General features: G+C 36.3%; 1 protein-coding gene across 4 annotated transcripts in view; it reads left to right on the top strand.

Moving 5' to 3' along the window:
• The window catches only part of USP25 (ubiquitin specific peptidase 25), an 89,157-nt gene extending 76,657 nt beyond the window's left edge, over window positions 1-12,500 (top strand). For 2 of the 4 annotated variants that reach the window (XM_017807978.1, XM_017807981.1), the window contains 7 exons: window positions 911-1,006; window positions 4,279-4,457; window positions 5,242-5,320; window positions 6,973-7,052; window positions 9,617-9,740; window positions 10,453-10,648; window positions 11,095-12,500. In XM_017807978.1, coding sequence (XP_017663467.1) covers window positions 911-1,006; window positions 4,279-4,457; window positions 5,242-5,320; window positions 6,973-7,052; window positions 9,617-9,740; window positions 10,453-10,648; window positions 11,095-11,267 — 927 coding nt within the window. In that variant the 3' untranslated portion in view covers window positions 11,268-12,500. The remainder of the gene's footprint in view (window positions 1-910; window positions 1,007-4,278; window positions 4,458-5,241; window positions 5,321-6,972; window positions 7,053-9,616; window positions 9,741-10,452; window positions 10,649-11,094) is intronic. The other 2 variants (XM_017807979.1, XM_017807980.1) reach the window with 2 other exon arrangements.
• Window positions 12,501-12,875: the final 375 nt, after the last annotated feature.

Below are 12,875 nucleotides of genomic sequence, written 5' to 3'. Positions count from 1 at the left end.
CATATAGTGACCTGCTTTTTTGTTCGTTTTTTTTTCCTTCTTTTTTTTTTCACTGTTGTCCCCATGCCATTGTCTTTCTAGAGGAAAACTTTCTTGCCTATTTCCCTGTTCATTTTGTGTGTTCACTTTTTTTTTTTTTTAATGTTCTTATGTGTGGGAAACTCTTGCAGGGAGTTTCAGGTTCTCCATCTTTTCTTGCTGTGGCAGTTGCTGTACCAGCTATACCAAGGAGAGAGTGAGAGTTTTTCTTTGCTCACAGTTAACAAAGGAGAAAGGCTTTTCAGAGTAACCTAAATGTCTCAAATTGTATGTAACTGATGTGAATAGCTGTGAGATACGTGTCTTATGTTTGGCTTTGTGTTCGTTAATTGTTTTGGGTTTGATGTTTAACAATTTGTCTGCAAATGCTTCAGGAAGCAACTGCACTTGTAGCAATGAATGAGTCTCTGATTTTGATGTTGAAATATGCATAAAATGCAGGAAGTGTGGTTTACTGTGGGTTTAGTGTAGCGTGACTGGATGATTTTTCTACCTGAAACTTTTTTGGTTTTTTTTTTAAATCCTTTGGCCATGGGTAGCACTCATTCAGTGTGCGGTTTCTGCTGGATACTAATGCTGAACGATGCATGTTCCTTTCCTGGGAAGTTTGGACCTTGTAACTTTTTTGACACAGTTTTCTTCAATTTTTTTTTTTTTAATAAGATTCCTTTGATGTTGTTACAGTAAAACTATATACACATGCCGTGATTTGATTTGCAGAATATGCACACCTGATCTGTATTGAAGTGTGGCATTTCAGTGTATGCATGCATTAAGTTGCTTTTTATCTTGCATGAGACAAAAAGCATATTGAATTTGGTCATTAAAATATTAATCATTCAAAACTTTTACCTTAAATCCCTTGTGGCAGGTCATGCTGACCCCGAACATGCAAGGTATTATCATGGCTATAGGTAAAGCCAGGAATGTTTATGACAGGTGTGGGCCAGAAGCAGGGTTCTTTAAGGTACAACTAACATTTTCAACTTTTTCTCCTCTGACTTTTCTTGTTAGATATGCTATTCCCTCTACCCTTTGAAGTATATTAAGTCTTTTCTAGCATCTATAAGTATTTGTCTATATCAGTCATCCATTTAGATATTTCTCCCTTGAAAAATAGACAAATATTTGCCCTGTTTATTTCAGTAGCTTATATACCTTTCTGCATTTTAGCTTTCTAATAATAGTAGTGAAGAAAATAATAGTAACATGAAACCTAGATATGTAATCAATAAGAATATATTCCCCTCCCCTCTTTTAGTAACTTGATTTTTGGGACATCAGTTTTTTCACCCAGGGAAATTAGTGTTTAATCATTTGTTGTTTATTTTAAAAAGATGTTCTTGTTTAATACTCCTTAAAAGATTTTTAAAAAATCTAAATTACTTTCTTTTGTGTAACTGCATGGATGTCAGTACTATTTATTATAAAATTTTTTATTACTGGGAATTAGACATTAGGCTTGTTGTGGTTATTGCTCTTCACAATGATGCCAGATTTAAAAATGGGTTAGTTTTCTTAAATACACAAACTTCTGAGCGCTTTTAGCTCGTAGTCTTTTCAGGGTATTAGAAAGGGAATTACTTTGACATGATGTAAAATCCTCTCAAATGTGATCTGGAGAGGAGAAGGAAGTTTCTTGCCTGTTACTGAGTAGCAGCCTGTTTTCTTCTCAACTATTATGATGTAGCTCCACTAGAAGAAACTGTCAAAACTCCAAACTCCCCAACAAACAACAGCCAAACAAACAAAAAACCCTACCAATGCCACCAAAAGGTTCTCCAACCCCTTGGGAAGGAAATTGAAATCTCGTGGGTTGGCTGGTTTGTCTGTTTGTGTGGGGGTTTGTAATGGATACTTAAAGAGGGGTTATGACCATAACATGTTTGCAGGGTTGTCTCTGTTAACTGTGCCTGCCCTCAGGGAATGGAGAGACACCTGCTATAGCCTCTGTTCAGTGAAATGGGGTTAGTATGGGATTCAGTGCTGGTTGGTTTTTGTTTTATTTTTCAAACTTACTACTGAATGAAAATATATAAGTATTTTTTTTATTTTTTTAAGCTCAAAAAACCACCCTCATTTGATTAAGTCACTCCTTACCAGAAAGTTTTTGATTATACCTAATTATTTTTTTAATATGGAGGGTGTTTTGATAGTTTTAAAACAGAAATGTTGTTCAAAATAAAATTATATTTAGTGCTTCAGAGTTATCAAGACAATACTCACTTGCAATGTTTTTCAGTCTTTTCCTTTGAACGCTTAAAAACTTCTGCTTCACGGGGACAGAATTTGTCTTTGAGGTTAAAAAATGTTTTGACACTAAATTGTTGGAAAGTAGAAAACTTTCCTTACTCATTTTCTATGGAATCATGTATCCAATGGCTCAGAAGAGGTGGAACGTGATTAATTTCCAAGGAATGAATTAGCACGAACATATGGAGATGAACTGGTCCTACTTAGGAACAAAATTCAGGTTTTGAGATTTACCAGATGAAACCTCACGTTTCTCCATAAGCTTATTGTAAAAGCTTCTATGTCTTTTAATGCTGTTATACTCTGTGTTTCTTTGTGATCGTTTTTTATGAAATCAGTGATTTCAGAAAATTTTGGGGGTTTTCTATATCTTTGTTTTAGTGTAACTCAGGTGAAACCCTTTTGATGTGGGTCAACTGCCAGGGTAGATCTCAGGCTTAAGACATGACTAAGATTCAGATATTTCTTGATCAATGACCTCTTCCAGTCATCCTCCCTTAAAGTTTATCGACAGCCCTTGCAGAATGTTTGCCGTGATACTTTTTTCTACCGTCCCTTTTTCCTTTATTTTGTGTAAAGAAAGTGTTACTTTTTCATCGTACATAGGGTTTCTGAACTTGTATTATACCATATTATTTAAAATATGGATATAAAAATAGAGGCTTTGCATTGCATTTTTTCCTACTTCTCAGTAATTATATGAAAAATTAAAATGCCTTAATAGCAATTTCTGTTTGCTTCTGGCCTACCTCAATAAACAGGGTTTAACTGTTATCCTTGCTGGCTTTCCAATAGTAGAACTTCTGATGTAAGATAACAGAAACTCTTTCTGTGGCTTGTGGCATTTATAATGTTCTCCCAAACTTCCTTTTTAATGGGAATGCATATGAGTATTTAAAGGTATTGATGCTAAACAATCTCTTAAAGTTCTCCACACACTCTGTGTTTAACCCTGTATGATTATTATCCTACCCACTTGTTTAGTCCTGAAACAAGATATGTACTAGTAGAGGATGGGAGCCCAAATTTCTGACAGTTACCTGCTGCTACCAGGTATTACAACATAAAGGAGTTTGAAATATTGAACAGGGTTGGGTTTTTTTCTGACTGCTTTGGAGCTTTATTTTGTGCAAATGTTGTATTGAAACTTTGCTGATGTGTTAGCAAACAATCTCATCACCTCCCTGTTTTGAGAGATAAATTATGGAATGTGTTAACATTTGTCACCATTTTTCTAATTATTTTTCTTCTGGTTTTGTTCCTGCTGTATAGTTTCAGTGAATGAGATCTAATGAACAGAACAAATTATATTCATTAAAATCTAATGTGGTGGCACATCTGGAAATATAAAAACTTCTGATGACCTCTAAAGTTGACCTAAAATATTCAGTGAGGTCTCCATCCTGCCCTATAGGAGGCTAATAATACTGTTCATATTGAGTTATTATTTTCTTTATAAATCCTATAATTTGATTTTTGTTGAGAGACATTCTCATTCTCACTTAGTGTTTCCAAAATCATACATGTTCATTAAACTTCCCGTAGAATTTATTTTATTCATGCATTTGCATTTTAACCATATATTTTGCACATTATGAGTCTTCAGGAAATTTCTTTAAGTAAAGTGTTGGAAATCTTATATGAGCTTTGGATTGTAAATACTTAAATCTCTAAGGACTGGATAAATCATCTCTCAGGGAAACATAGCACAGGACTGGAACTGCTTTTGAAGTAAAGGTTTACCGGGGATTTTGACAGGCATAATTTGGAAGAAAAAGAGCGACTTGACAATTTGTCGGGGTTTTTTTGTTTCTTTGTTTGTTTGCTTTTTTAAAAACATAGTTTGGACTTCTTAGAAGGGTGAACTATCGAACTGTTAAAAAAATATAGGCAAAATGCCATGGGATGTGAATTGTCTTGTTAGTGTTTGTGACGCTGGAGTTTAAAACCAGAAGGAATAATGTCTATTTTTTTCCAATTATGTAGGCAATTAAATTGGAATACACGCGTTTGCTAAAATTAGCCCAGGAAGATCCACCACCTGAATGTGATTATCGTCTGCGTCATGCAATTGTTTACTTCATCCAAAACCAGGCACCAAAGAAGATAATTGAGAGAACGTTACTGGAACAGTTTGGAGATCACAATCTGAGCTTTGATGAAAGGTAATAAGATCTGCGTGTCTCATTTCCTGTGCTCACCAATGTGCTCTGGTGGGTGGAGACGCCCCTTCATGTTCAGCTCGTGCTTGTATTAAAGGGAAGGCTGGTGGCTTTAGTTGGCTCTACCTCCTAGTGAATAGCTTGCAAGTTTACTTGGTAAAACATATCATCCTCTATAAAAATCTCTATAAAAAGAGTAAGCGAGAAGTTGGGTTTCTCTTCATATAAAATAAGGAGAAATACTCAGTGTTGTTCATAATTTTGCACATAGATCTCTGTACCTTCTTTCACTGTGCATTTCTTCACTGCCCTGAAAGCCAGCAGTAGATAGCAAAGCCTTACAAGCTAAGTGAGCAACTGACTTGAAAGCAAGACAGTGCCTCTGTTTCATTCAAAAGTCTGTCTACTTAATTACAGAAATAGACAAATTACAAGTTAGAAAACATTAGTCTGATTTCCGTGTGGTGAATAATCTTCTAAACTTGTGCAAAGTAAACGTTGGGCTGTTTCAAGCCATCTGAACTTTTAAAAGAAAGACTGAGCAATGTGGCAATTTAGCAAAATAAAACAAGAAGTAATTCTTTAAATAGCACAGGCCTCCATCACACCTACGTCAAAAGTGTGCTCTCTCCTGCTGATTATACCATGCATAATAAAAATGAGTAGCATTTTCATACTGGTTTGCATAAGGCTGTAGCTCATACTGTTTGAAGCTGCTGTCTGGTATGGATAATACCCTCTGTGAATGTCCAGTATTATTTCATGATTTCTTGTTGCTTTTTGTAAGGTGCCGTAACATAATGAAGGTTGCTCAAGCCAAACTTGAAATGATAAAGCCAGATGAAGTAAACATGGAGGAATACGAGGTCAGTATTTCTTATGCTTTAAATTAAGTTTTAGGGTGAAATAGTTACCAGTAAGCTGAATTTTGTCTTCACAAATTTCCGCTTATCTTGCACCGAGAAGTTAAAACTGGTTATTGAAAGATCATTTGTTTCTCCAGAGGCTGTTGTTGGTCTAAAGCTGGTCTTTCCACGTCTGTAATTCCAACATTTGAGTCATAAATAAATGTCAGGTTGGAGTCTGTCCTTAGTTTGTTAACGTGTCTTGACGTCAGTAACAATATTTTGTAGTTTATCACTATATGAGCCAACTTGGCTTCTCTAGGCAGACAGAGCTGGCAGTGAAGGAGTGAGAGTGGTCTAACCCCAGCCTCACTCATCCTGAGAACTGGGTAGCAGGCACAGCCACATTTGTGCTTTTCCTCCAGGTGTCTCTGTGGCCATTCCCATTTTCTTGTGAGCAGCAGATTCTTCTGTTTGCTGAGACCATACATAACCAGCTTTTGCACTTAATATTTCCTCCTGTGTAAAACTTGGAGAGAAAGTAAGGGCGAATCTTGGACATTAAATAATCGTGATTATATTTGCAAAAATAATTCATCTCACAATTAAAGCTAAGCCTGTCGCTGGTTTTACAGCAACAGCTTCAACTCTATGTAATTATATTCATTAAGACCTCTTAACAGTGCACCACTTACACCTCATTGTTGTGCTGTTAGGTCCAAAGAACTTGTTTAGGAGGATTATGGGAGTAATCATTCCCTCAAAAACCAAATGAAAAATATTTGTCACTTCTCATTAACGTGTCCAGGACCTACAATAGATACTCCCATATTACAGTGTGCCCTCTGTAGCCTGTGATGGGAAAGGGCCCTTAGAGTGGCACTTCTGTTTCATATTTTTGGCTGTTCAGGGATCAACATTTTACCATTTTCAGAATGACATTGCACAGAGACAATAAACAATTCTAGACTTAGCCTTAAGAGTGGGGAGTTAGGGGTGTCTTCTGTTCCCCTGCAGATGTGCCCCTTTCCTAGCTCCTGAGGCAGATGGTGGTTTCTCCATAGATTGTGTCAGTATTAGTCCTGTATATTGAGTTGGCATTTTATGGGACCTTTCTCAAACTCCTTCTGTTGAATCTGTAAGAAGCTGTGTCCTATGGTGTGCTGTCCCCTATTTTATCTTTAATGCACAATTGAAAGTTGGCATCTAACCTACTGTAGTAAAAGTGCCTTTCTCACTTAGAGCATTTACCTGTAAAGTGGACCAGGAGTCACTTTCTATAAATGGTGAGGCAGAAAGATAAATGTTCTGCTCCAGTACCAACATCTCCACAGTCTGAGTTGCATTTGAGTTTTTTGGCACTTCCCATGTAAAGTGTTCAGGCTTTTTCTATGTCATTCTTTTATTGAAATTTAAGCTTAATATTTAGCATATGAAAAAGCTTTCTAACGCTTCCTGAGTAAATATCTAAATGTAGTGTAGGGAAGAAAAGAAAGGGATCTTATAAAATTCTAACTGTGGTTCTCCAAAGATGCTTTGTGTTCCTTTCAGATAGTAATGCATTCTGTAAGAATAATCTCATCTAGACATGTTTCAGATATTTAAGAATTTTCTTAAAAAAATTATATTTCATATGTGTGGATAAAATTCTGTTTACCCTTTCTTATATGCAGAGATGGCATCAAGACTACAGACATTTCAGGGAAACAACCATGTTTCTCATGGTGGGATTGGAGTTTTTCCAAAAAAAGAGGTAAGTGTTTGCATGGAGCTCAAATGTAGTAGAGTGATATAAAGGCAAAATGTAACATGGATAAGTAAAGCTAATTTTTAAATTAAGAAATGTTTAATGTATTATTAATTTCAGTTAAACATTTATTCAGTCTATTAATGTCTTCAGTCTTGCATCTGCCTCAGAGCTTCCCACATCTTCTTATCCTTAATCTCCATTTCCAATCTCTTACCAAGCCATGGGAACTTTTCAGAGCACCCTTCACGTGCTCCCTTATTGTTCCTTCTCTCCTAATCTTAAGTGGTCTGAGTATCCCTCAGCCATAAAAATCTTCTTTCTCTGGCACCACACATGCACGTACATTTATCTGCTTTCATCAGCAATCACATTTAGTCAAGTCCTGCCTTACCTGCCTTTTTACTGGGTCTTCCCACTGAAACAAAGTTTTGCCTTCTGAGCCAAAACTCCACCTGTGATGGGCTCTAAAGGTCTTGAAAGCAGAACATATTTGAGAAAAACTATCATGCATAGCTGTCATAGTTGTAGCTGATTGTCCTTAGCTCCATGGTGATTCATTCTCTTCTCTTTTTGAATCAAGTCAGGAATTGTGACTGTATAAAATTGGTGACATTTATGTACTTAATGCACTAGAGCTAAAATTTATTCTGATCATGCAACAAGGATGGTGATTAGAGTATAAATGCCTCAAAATGAGAATTAATCAATTCTCATGAGAGAATCCCTCAATGAGAATGGAGAATAAATGTCTCAAACCAGAATTGTTCAAAAGTACCTCAACCTCCCATGCTCAGCCAAAGGAATGAAGTGGTTAGTTGCAGAATATCCAGTGGATGACATCCGTGGTGTGAAAATTGAGCATTCACATGAGATAGGAATTTTTGATTTTGGAAACAATTCTGTAGTCAATCACTGATTTTTCATGTATAAAACAGTAGGTAGGGTAATTTATAGTGGAAATCAAATTTAATTCTTTGTCTCTTAGTTGTGCAGTAAATTGCTTCATATTTCTCTTTCTTGTCTTGTATCTTCCCAAAAAAGAAATGCCTCTAACAAACCAGAAAAATTGACTGGAAAAGACACTGCCTTGCCTTTGTGACGCGATATGTGTTTGTATAGTTGCAAACACAATGAACCCATAGTCCTGATTTGTCTCCTGCTTGCTAGCATATAATAAATGGTACATTAATTAATAATCTAAATTGCAATATGCTACCTTGGCAGTCTTAAACAGTTTTTATGCAAAGGTTAGTCAGAAGATTGCCTGGCTTACTTGAAAAATAAACACTCTGGGGATGTTGCTTCATCCCCTAACAAGGCAAAAAAAGTCACGGGCATTGGTGTGGCTTACAGGAACCCTCCTTGTTACCCCTGTACTTCATGCATGCTCTGAGCTTGTAATCAGGAATGGAAGATCTTCGAGTTCCTTGGCACTGGGACTCCAACTGTAAAATACCAGTGTTTTCACTTATTCTCCTCTTGCCATAATATATTGTGATCATGCTGTAGGGGAGGGAGCAAAGCACAGGTTTGTGCTCTGTGCTGAACAGCAGTTTTCAGGAGTTTGGTGTAGTTTCAGTACTTTCAGCCTTTTTTAGTAGTTTCGTGGTTTGGTTTTGGTAATTTCAACTTTAACCGTAACCTCGCGTTCTCACTAGGAGTTGAGTAAGTGCACAACATACCTTTCCTTACCTGCCTTAGGAAATTTCTCTTCCTACATTTTTTTAAAATTTGAATAAAAATGAGATACCAAAGTGCTTGCTTTTAGGGTAGTAAAAATGAGATATCAAAGTGCTTGTTTTTAGGGTAGCTGCCTGAGCTGCTTTCAATGCCTGTCATAACTGGGGCTTTTTAAGTCAGAGAATTAACCATTTCAGGTTTCTGCTGGAAATGATGTGCAGCAGTGTGAAGGGAGATTGTTAATCTGTACATGAAGGGATCTCTGTCAATTACTAACTGTTAGGTTTTTGAGTCCTCTCTTACTCCTGGTCTACCAATCAGGCTTGCATTTATCTGCTGCATTTAGATTAAAGACAGAACTATGAACAGTCTAACAGCACTTCTGCTTTTGAAGTGCTGTTGTGGCTTCTTCCATCACATTAGATTTCAGAAATTTGGAAAAACTTAAAGTTAGTGAAGATTAAAAATCCACAGTTTATGTTTTGGAAGTAAGGTGACAGCTTTGATTCTTATTTGCTGAGGTGCAGAATGCTATTAAGAGATTTATGGCAACAGAACCTCAAACCTAATGTGACATAAATGCACAGTAAGTTTTCAGGTCTACTCAAGGCCCATCCAAAGGCGGTTTTGAAGTGAGTGAAATGGTACCTGTTGGTTTCAGTGAGCTTTGGATTACATTTCATGTGCAACAATCTAACCTGATAATAAAATAATTTGGGTTTATGTGTGTAAACAACAAAACTGTGTGGTAGAAAAAAACGTTGTGAAGAGATTGGTGGGTAGGGGTGGACTAGACATAAAGCAAGTGGAGTTACCTATCCTTCACTTTACCTTGAAGCAGGTGGTACCTGGATGTTGTATCTAATGCTTTTCTTTCTTCACTTCAGCTATATGGAAGCCTTGCTCTACCTTATCTATGCTTACCAGAATAACAAAGAACTCCTGTCCAAAGGCCCATACAGAGGGCATGATGAAGAGCTGATATCTCACTACAGACGAGAATGTTTGCTAGTAAGTGAAGGGTCAAGTATTATGTTTCAAAAAGTTGAGTTTGCTGCATAGCTTGAATAAAATTAATTAGTAGAAAAGCGTTGCTATCATGTACAACAAAAGCAAAATCTCCCTCCATTAACAGTTTAATACTTAGACTCCTGTATGGGGGGGAAAAAAGAAAAAGTAAACCGGAAAACATTATTTCCCTTTTTTTTTTTTCCAAATAATCAGTCATTTTTGATTGATTTGATTGGTTACATTTATGACTGTAAATAGTGTGCTCACTGCCACCGTGTCTGGGCTAGGTAGGAGCAATAATTGACAGCACTGGGGAACAGACTCACCCTGCTGCCATAGTTTTATGAGGAGCCAAATATTGGAAAAGGCATCAGTGATGATGCCTTGTCTGAAGCAAGGGATTTTTTCCTTGTTATGTCACCTTTAACAACAGTGAGAAAATAAAAGCAGGTGATAGAACCTCAGTCTTAAAAAGAACAGTTGCAAAGTTGGAGTTGGCAGGTATGGTATGAAGTGGCTTCAGGAACAGCACAAGATCGAGTGGATTATTAGAGTTTATATATCATTGCTGTAAATGTTAAAACACAGCTGTGGTTAATATGAATTACCAGGTAATTTTGTAGGAACAAAACAAACTGATAAAACTGATGCATGGCAGAATGTGAAATGCTGTATACTTAAAGGCTTTCCTTTTTTGTGGTGGTTTACGAAGAAACTAAACGAACATGCTGCAGCACTGTTTGAATCGGGAGATGATCAGGAAGTGAATAATGGCCTGATCATCATGAATGAGCTTATTGTCCCCTGTTTGCCATTACTACTGGTGGATGAAATGGAAGAGAAAGATATTGTTGCTGTGGAAGATATGAGAAACCGTTGGTGTTCCTATCTCGGACAAGAAATGGAACGTAAGTCATTTATTCATTAAGGTTAAAGGGCCTCATGTACCTTTTTTATAAATATGATGTTTCTGATGACTGGAATTGAACCTGTATCTTTTGTGCCTTCATAATGTTTTTTGAGCTACCCTGACTTTTGAATAATCCTGTACACATTTAAATAAAAAGTTTTTCCATGTGTTGCACTGGGGTATCAGGCCTTAAGGGAAACGTGCTTTTTGAATGGAGAAACATTTGTGGTGTTAGACCATCTGAAGGGGCATTTATATCAACATCTTTACTATACTAGGAATTGGTATGTCCTAGTTATTGCTGGTAGATCTGTAGAAAGTGGATTATTCCAAGTGAAACTCCTTCCCACCCACCATTAAAAAAAAGTCAACATTGGGCAGAAAAGGGAGAATTCTACATGCAGACTTAAGTGCTTACATTTGTTTTTCTCACTTGATTTGCAGCCAACTTGCAAGAAAAGCTGACAGATTTCCTGCCAAAACTGCTAGATTGTTCTACAGAGATTAAAGGTTTCAATGACCCGCCAAAGTTACCCTCCTACTCCACACATGAACTGTGTGAAAGATACGCCCGAATCATGTTGTCACTCAGTCGAACTCCAGCCGATGGGAGATAAATTCTGCGACCTTCCTAAGCACATTGTATAAACTTTTTTAGTTCTTAAACCTTGCCTTCCTGTCACAGGGTTTGCTTGTTGCTGCTATAGTTTTTAACTTTTTTATTTTAATAACTGCAAAAGAGAAATGACTGTCCCAACTTTAGCCAGACTGCAAACGATTAAAGCTGAGAATCGCATGGCACTCAGTCGTTTCAACCAGAATTGATGCAACATGCAAGTCTGATCATTATGGCAAAACTGCTTTTTTGCCATTTATCTGTTACAGTATTACTTTGCTTTTATCTTAAGATCCTTTACTTTATCAACAGCTGTCTGGATCATTTTGTGACTGCAACTACTTTAAGTGTCCAGTGCTGTGTAAATACATGGTACTTGGTAGCTTGTAAATGAAATGAAAGAATAAAGTTTTATTTATGGCTACTTCTGTGTTTGCAAGCAGATACCTTGTATATTATTGTAAAATACGGATATTTTTAGAAGAAATACGGTATATTGATGGGTTACTCAATTTTATAGACAAGGTTCTTCAGGATTTATGGCCAGTTTAGATATACAGGTAGTCGGAGATTACTGTATGTGAATATATTGAAAAACTGTCACAGTATTATACACTATGTTTTTTTGTATATTCTTCACTGATCTGTATGATACTGCACCTGAACACTTTTCTCTGTGTGAATGGCCATGCCAAGTCTTTTCTAATAGTAGGGACTGGCTTCTGAAGCAAAACAATAATGGCACCTTCCTTCTATTCTCAGAAAAAAAAATTAGAGTACAAAAATTAAAAGTATTTTCAGTAGAAATATATTACACCCTCTGAGAAAAACTTCTAGAAATTGATTAAAGTAGAGAATATAAAGGTTTTAAAAAATGGAATTTATTAAGCTTAAAGATTAATCAATTTTTAATTGGTATTTTAGTCATGTAAATGACCAAAAAGAAAACCTTAACGTTAATTCCTTACTTGAAATGGGTTGCTATTGTTGCAACAAAATATCTCAGAAATCTTTTATCTGTCCTAATTGAATTTCTATTGGAAGTGAAAAAAAAAATCTACTGGGCTTCTTTTGTAGAAATTAAATGCTGTCTGGTTTTAATGAAGAAACTTAATTATTTTGTGGAAAAAGAGATTTAATGCGTCTGAGGTAATCCTGTTACCTGACACTATTTTGATTCCTACTCTTTATAGAGAACGTTTTGTGTTAGATCAGTAAAATATGTGAATATTTATTTGTATGTTTTTATTGGAGCGACACATCTTTTCCTTACAGGCTTTCAAGTGGTGTTTATTTGAATATCTACTAATAAAAGGCCACAGAGGAAGGGAAGGACCGCCTAGAAATGCAGTGGGCATAAATGTAGGCACCTCATGTGCAAGAAATGGCAGAGTTCACCCTTAGCACATATCAGTCTTAGAAGTAGTTCACTCTGGATTACAATATACAGTGACTAGAGTGTGGCCTTCAATTCAAAATATGTTTAGGGATGTTCTCTTCAGTACTGCAGTGCTTCATGCTTTTTCAAACTGTCCATTTATTTTATCAAATTCTTTTTTTCAAAGAATATTGAACTTTTAAAAGTGAAAACTGCTCAGGAGCCCTTTTT

Source organism: Lepidothrix coronata, unplaced genomic scaffold (genome assembly GCF_001604755.1).
Source record: "Lepidothrix coronata isolate B3197 unplaced genomic scaffold, Lepidothrix_coronata-1.0 Scaffold21, whole genome shotgun sequence".
Classification (NCBI taxonomy): domain Eukaryota; kingdom Metazoa; phylum Chordata; class Aves; order Passeriformes; family Pipridae; genus Lepidothrix; species Lepidothrix coronata.
Note: the sequence above shows the minus strand (reverse complement) of the source record. Positions and strands in the feature narration are given on the sequence as shown.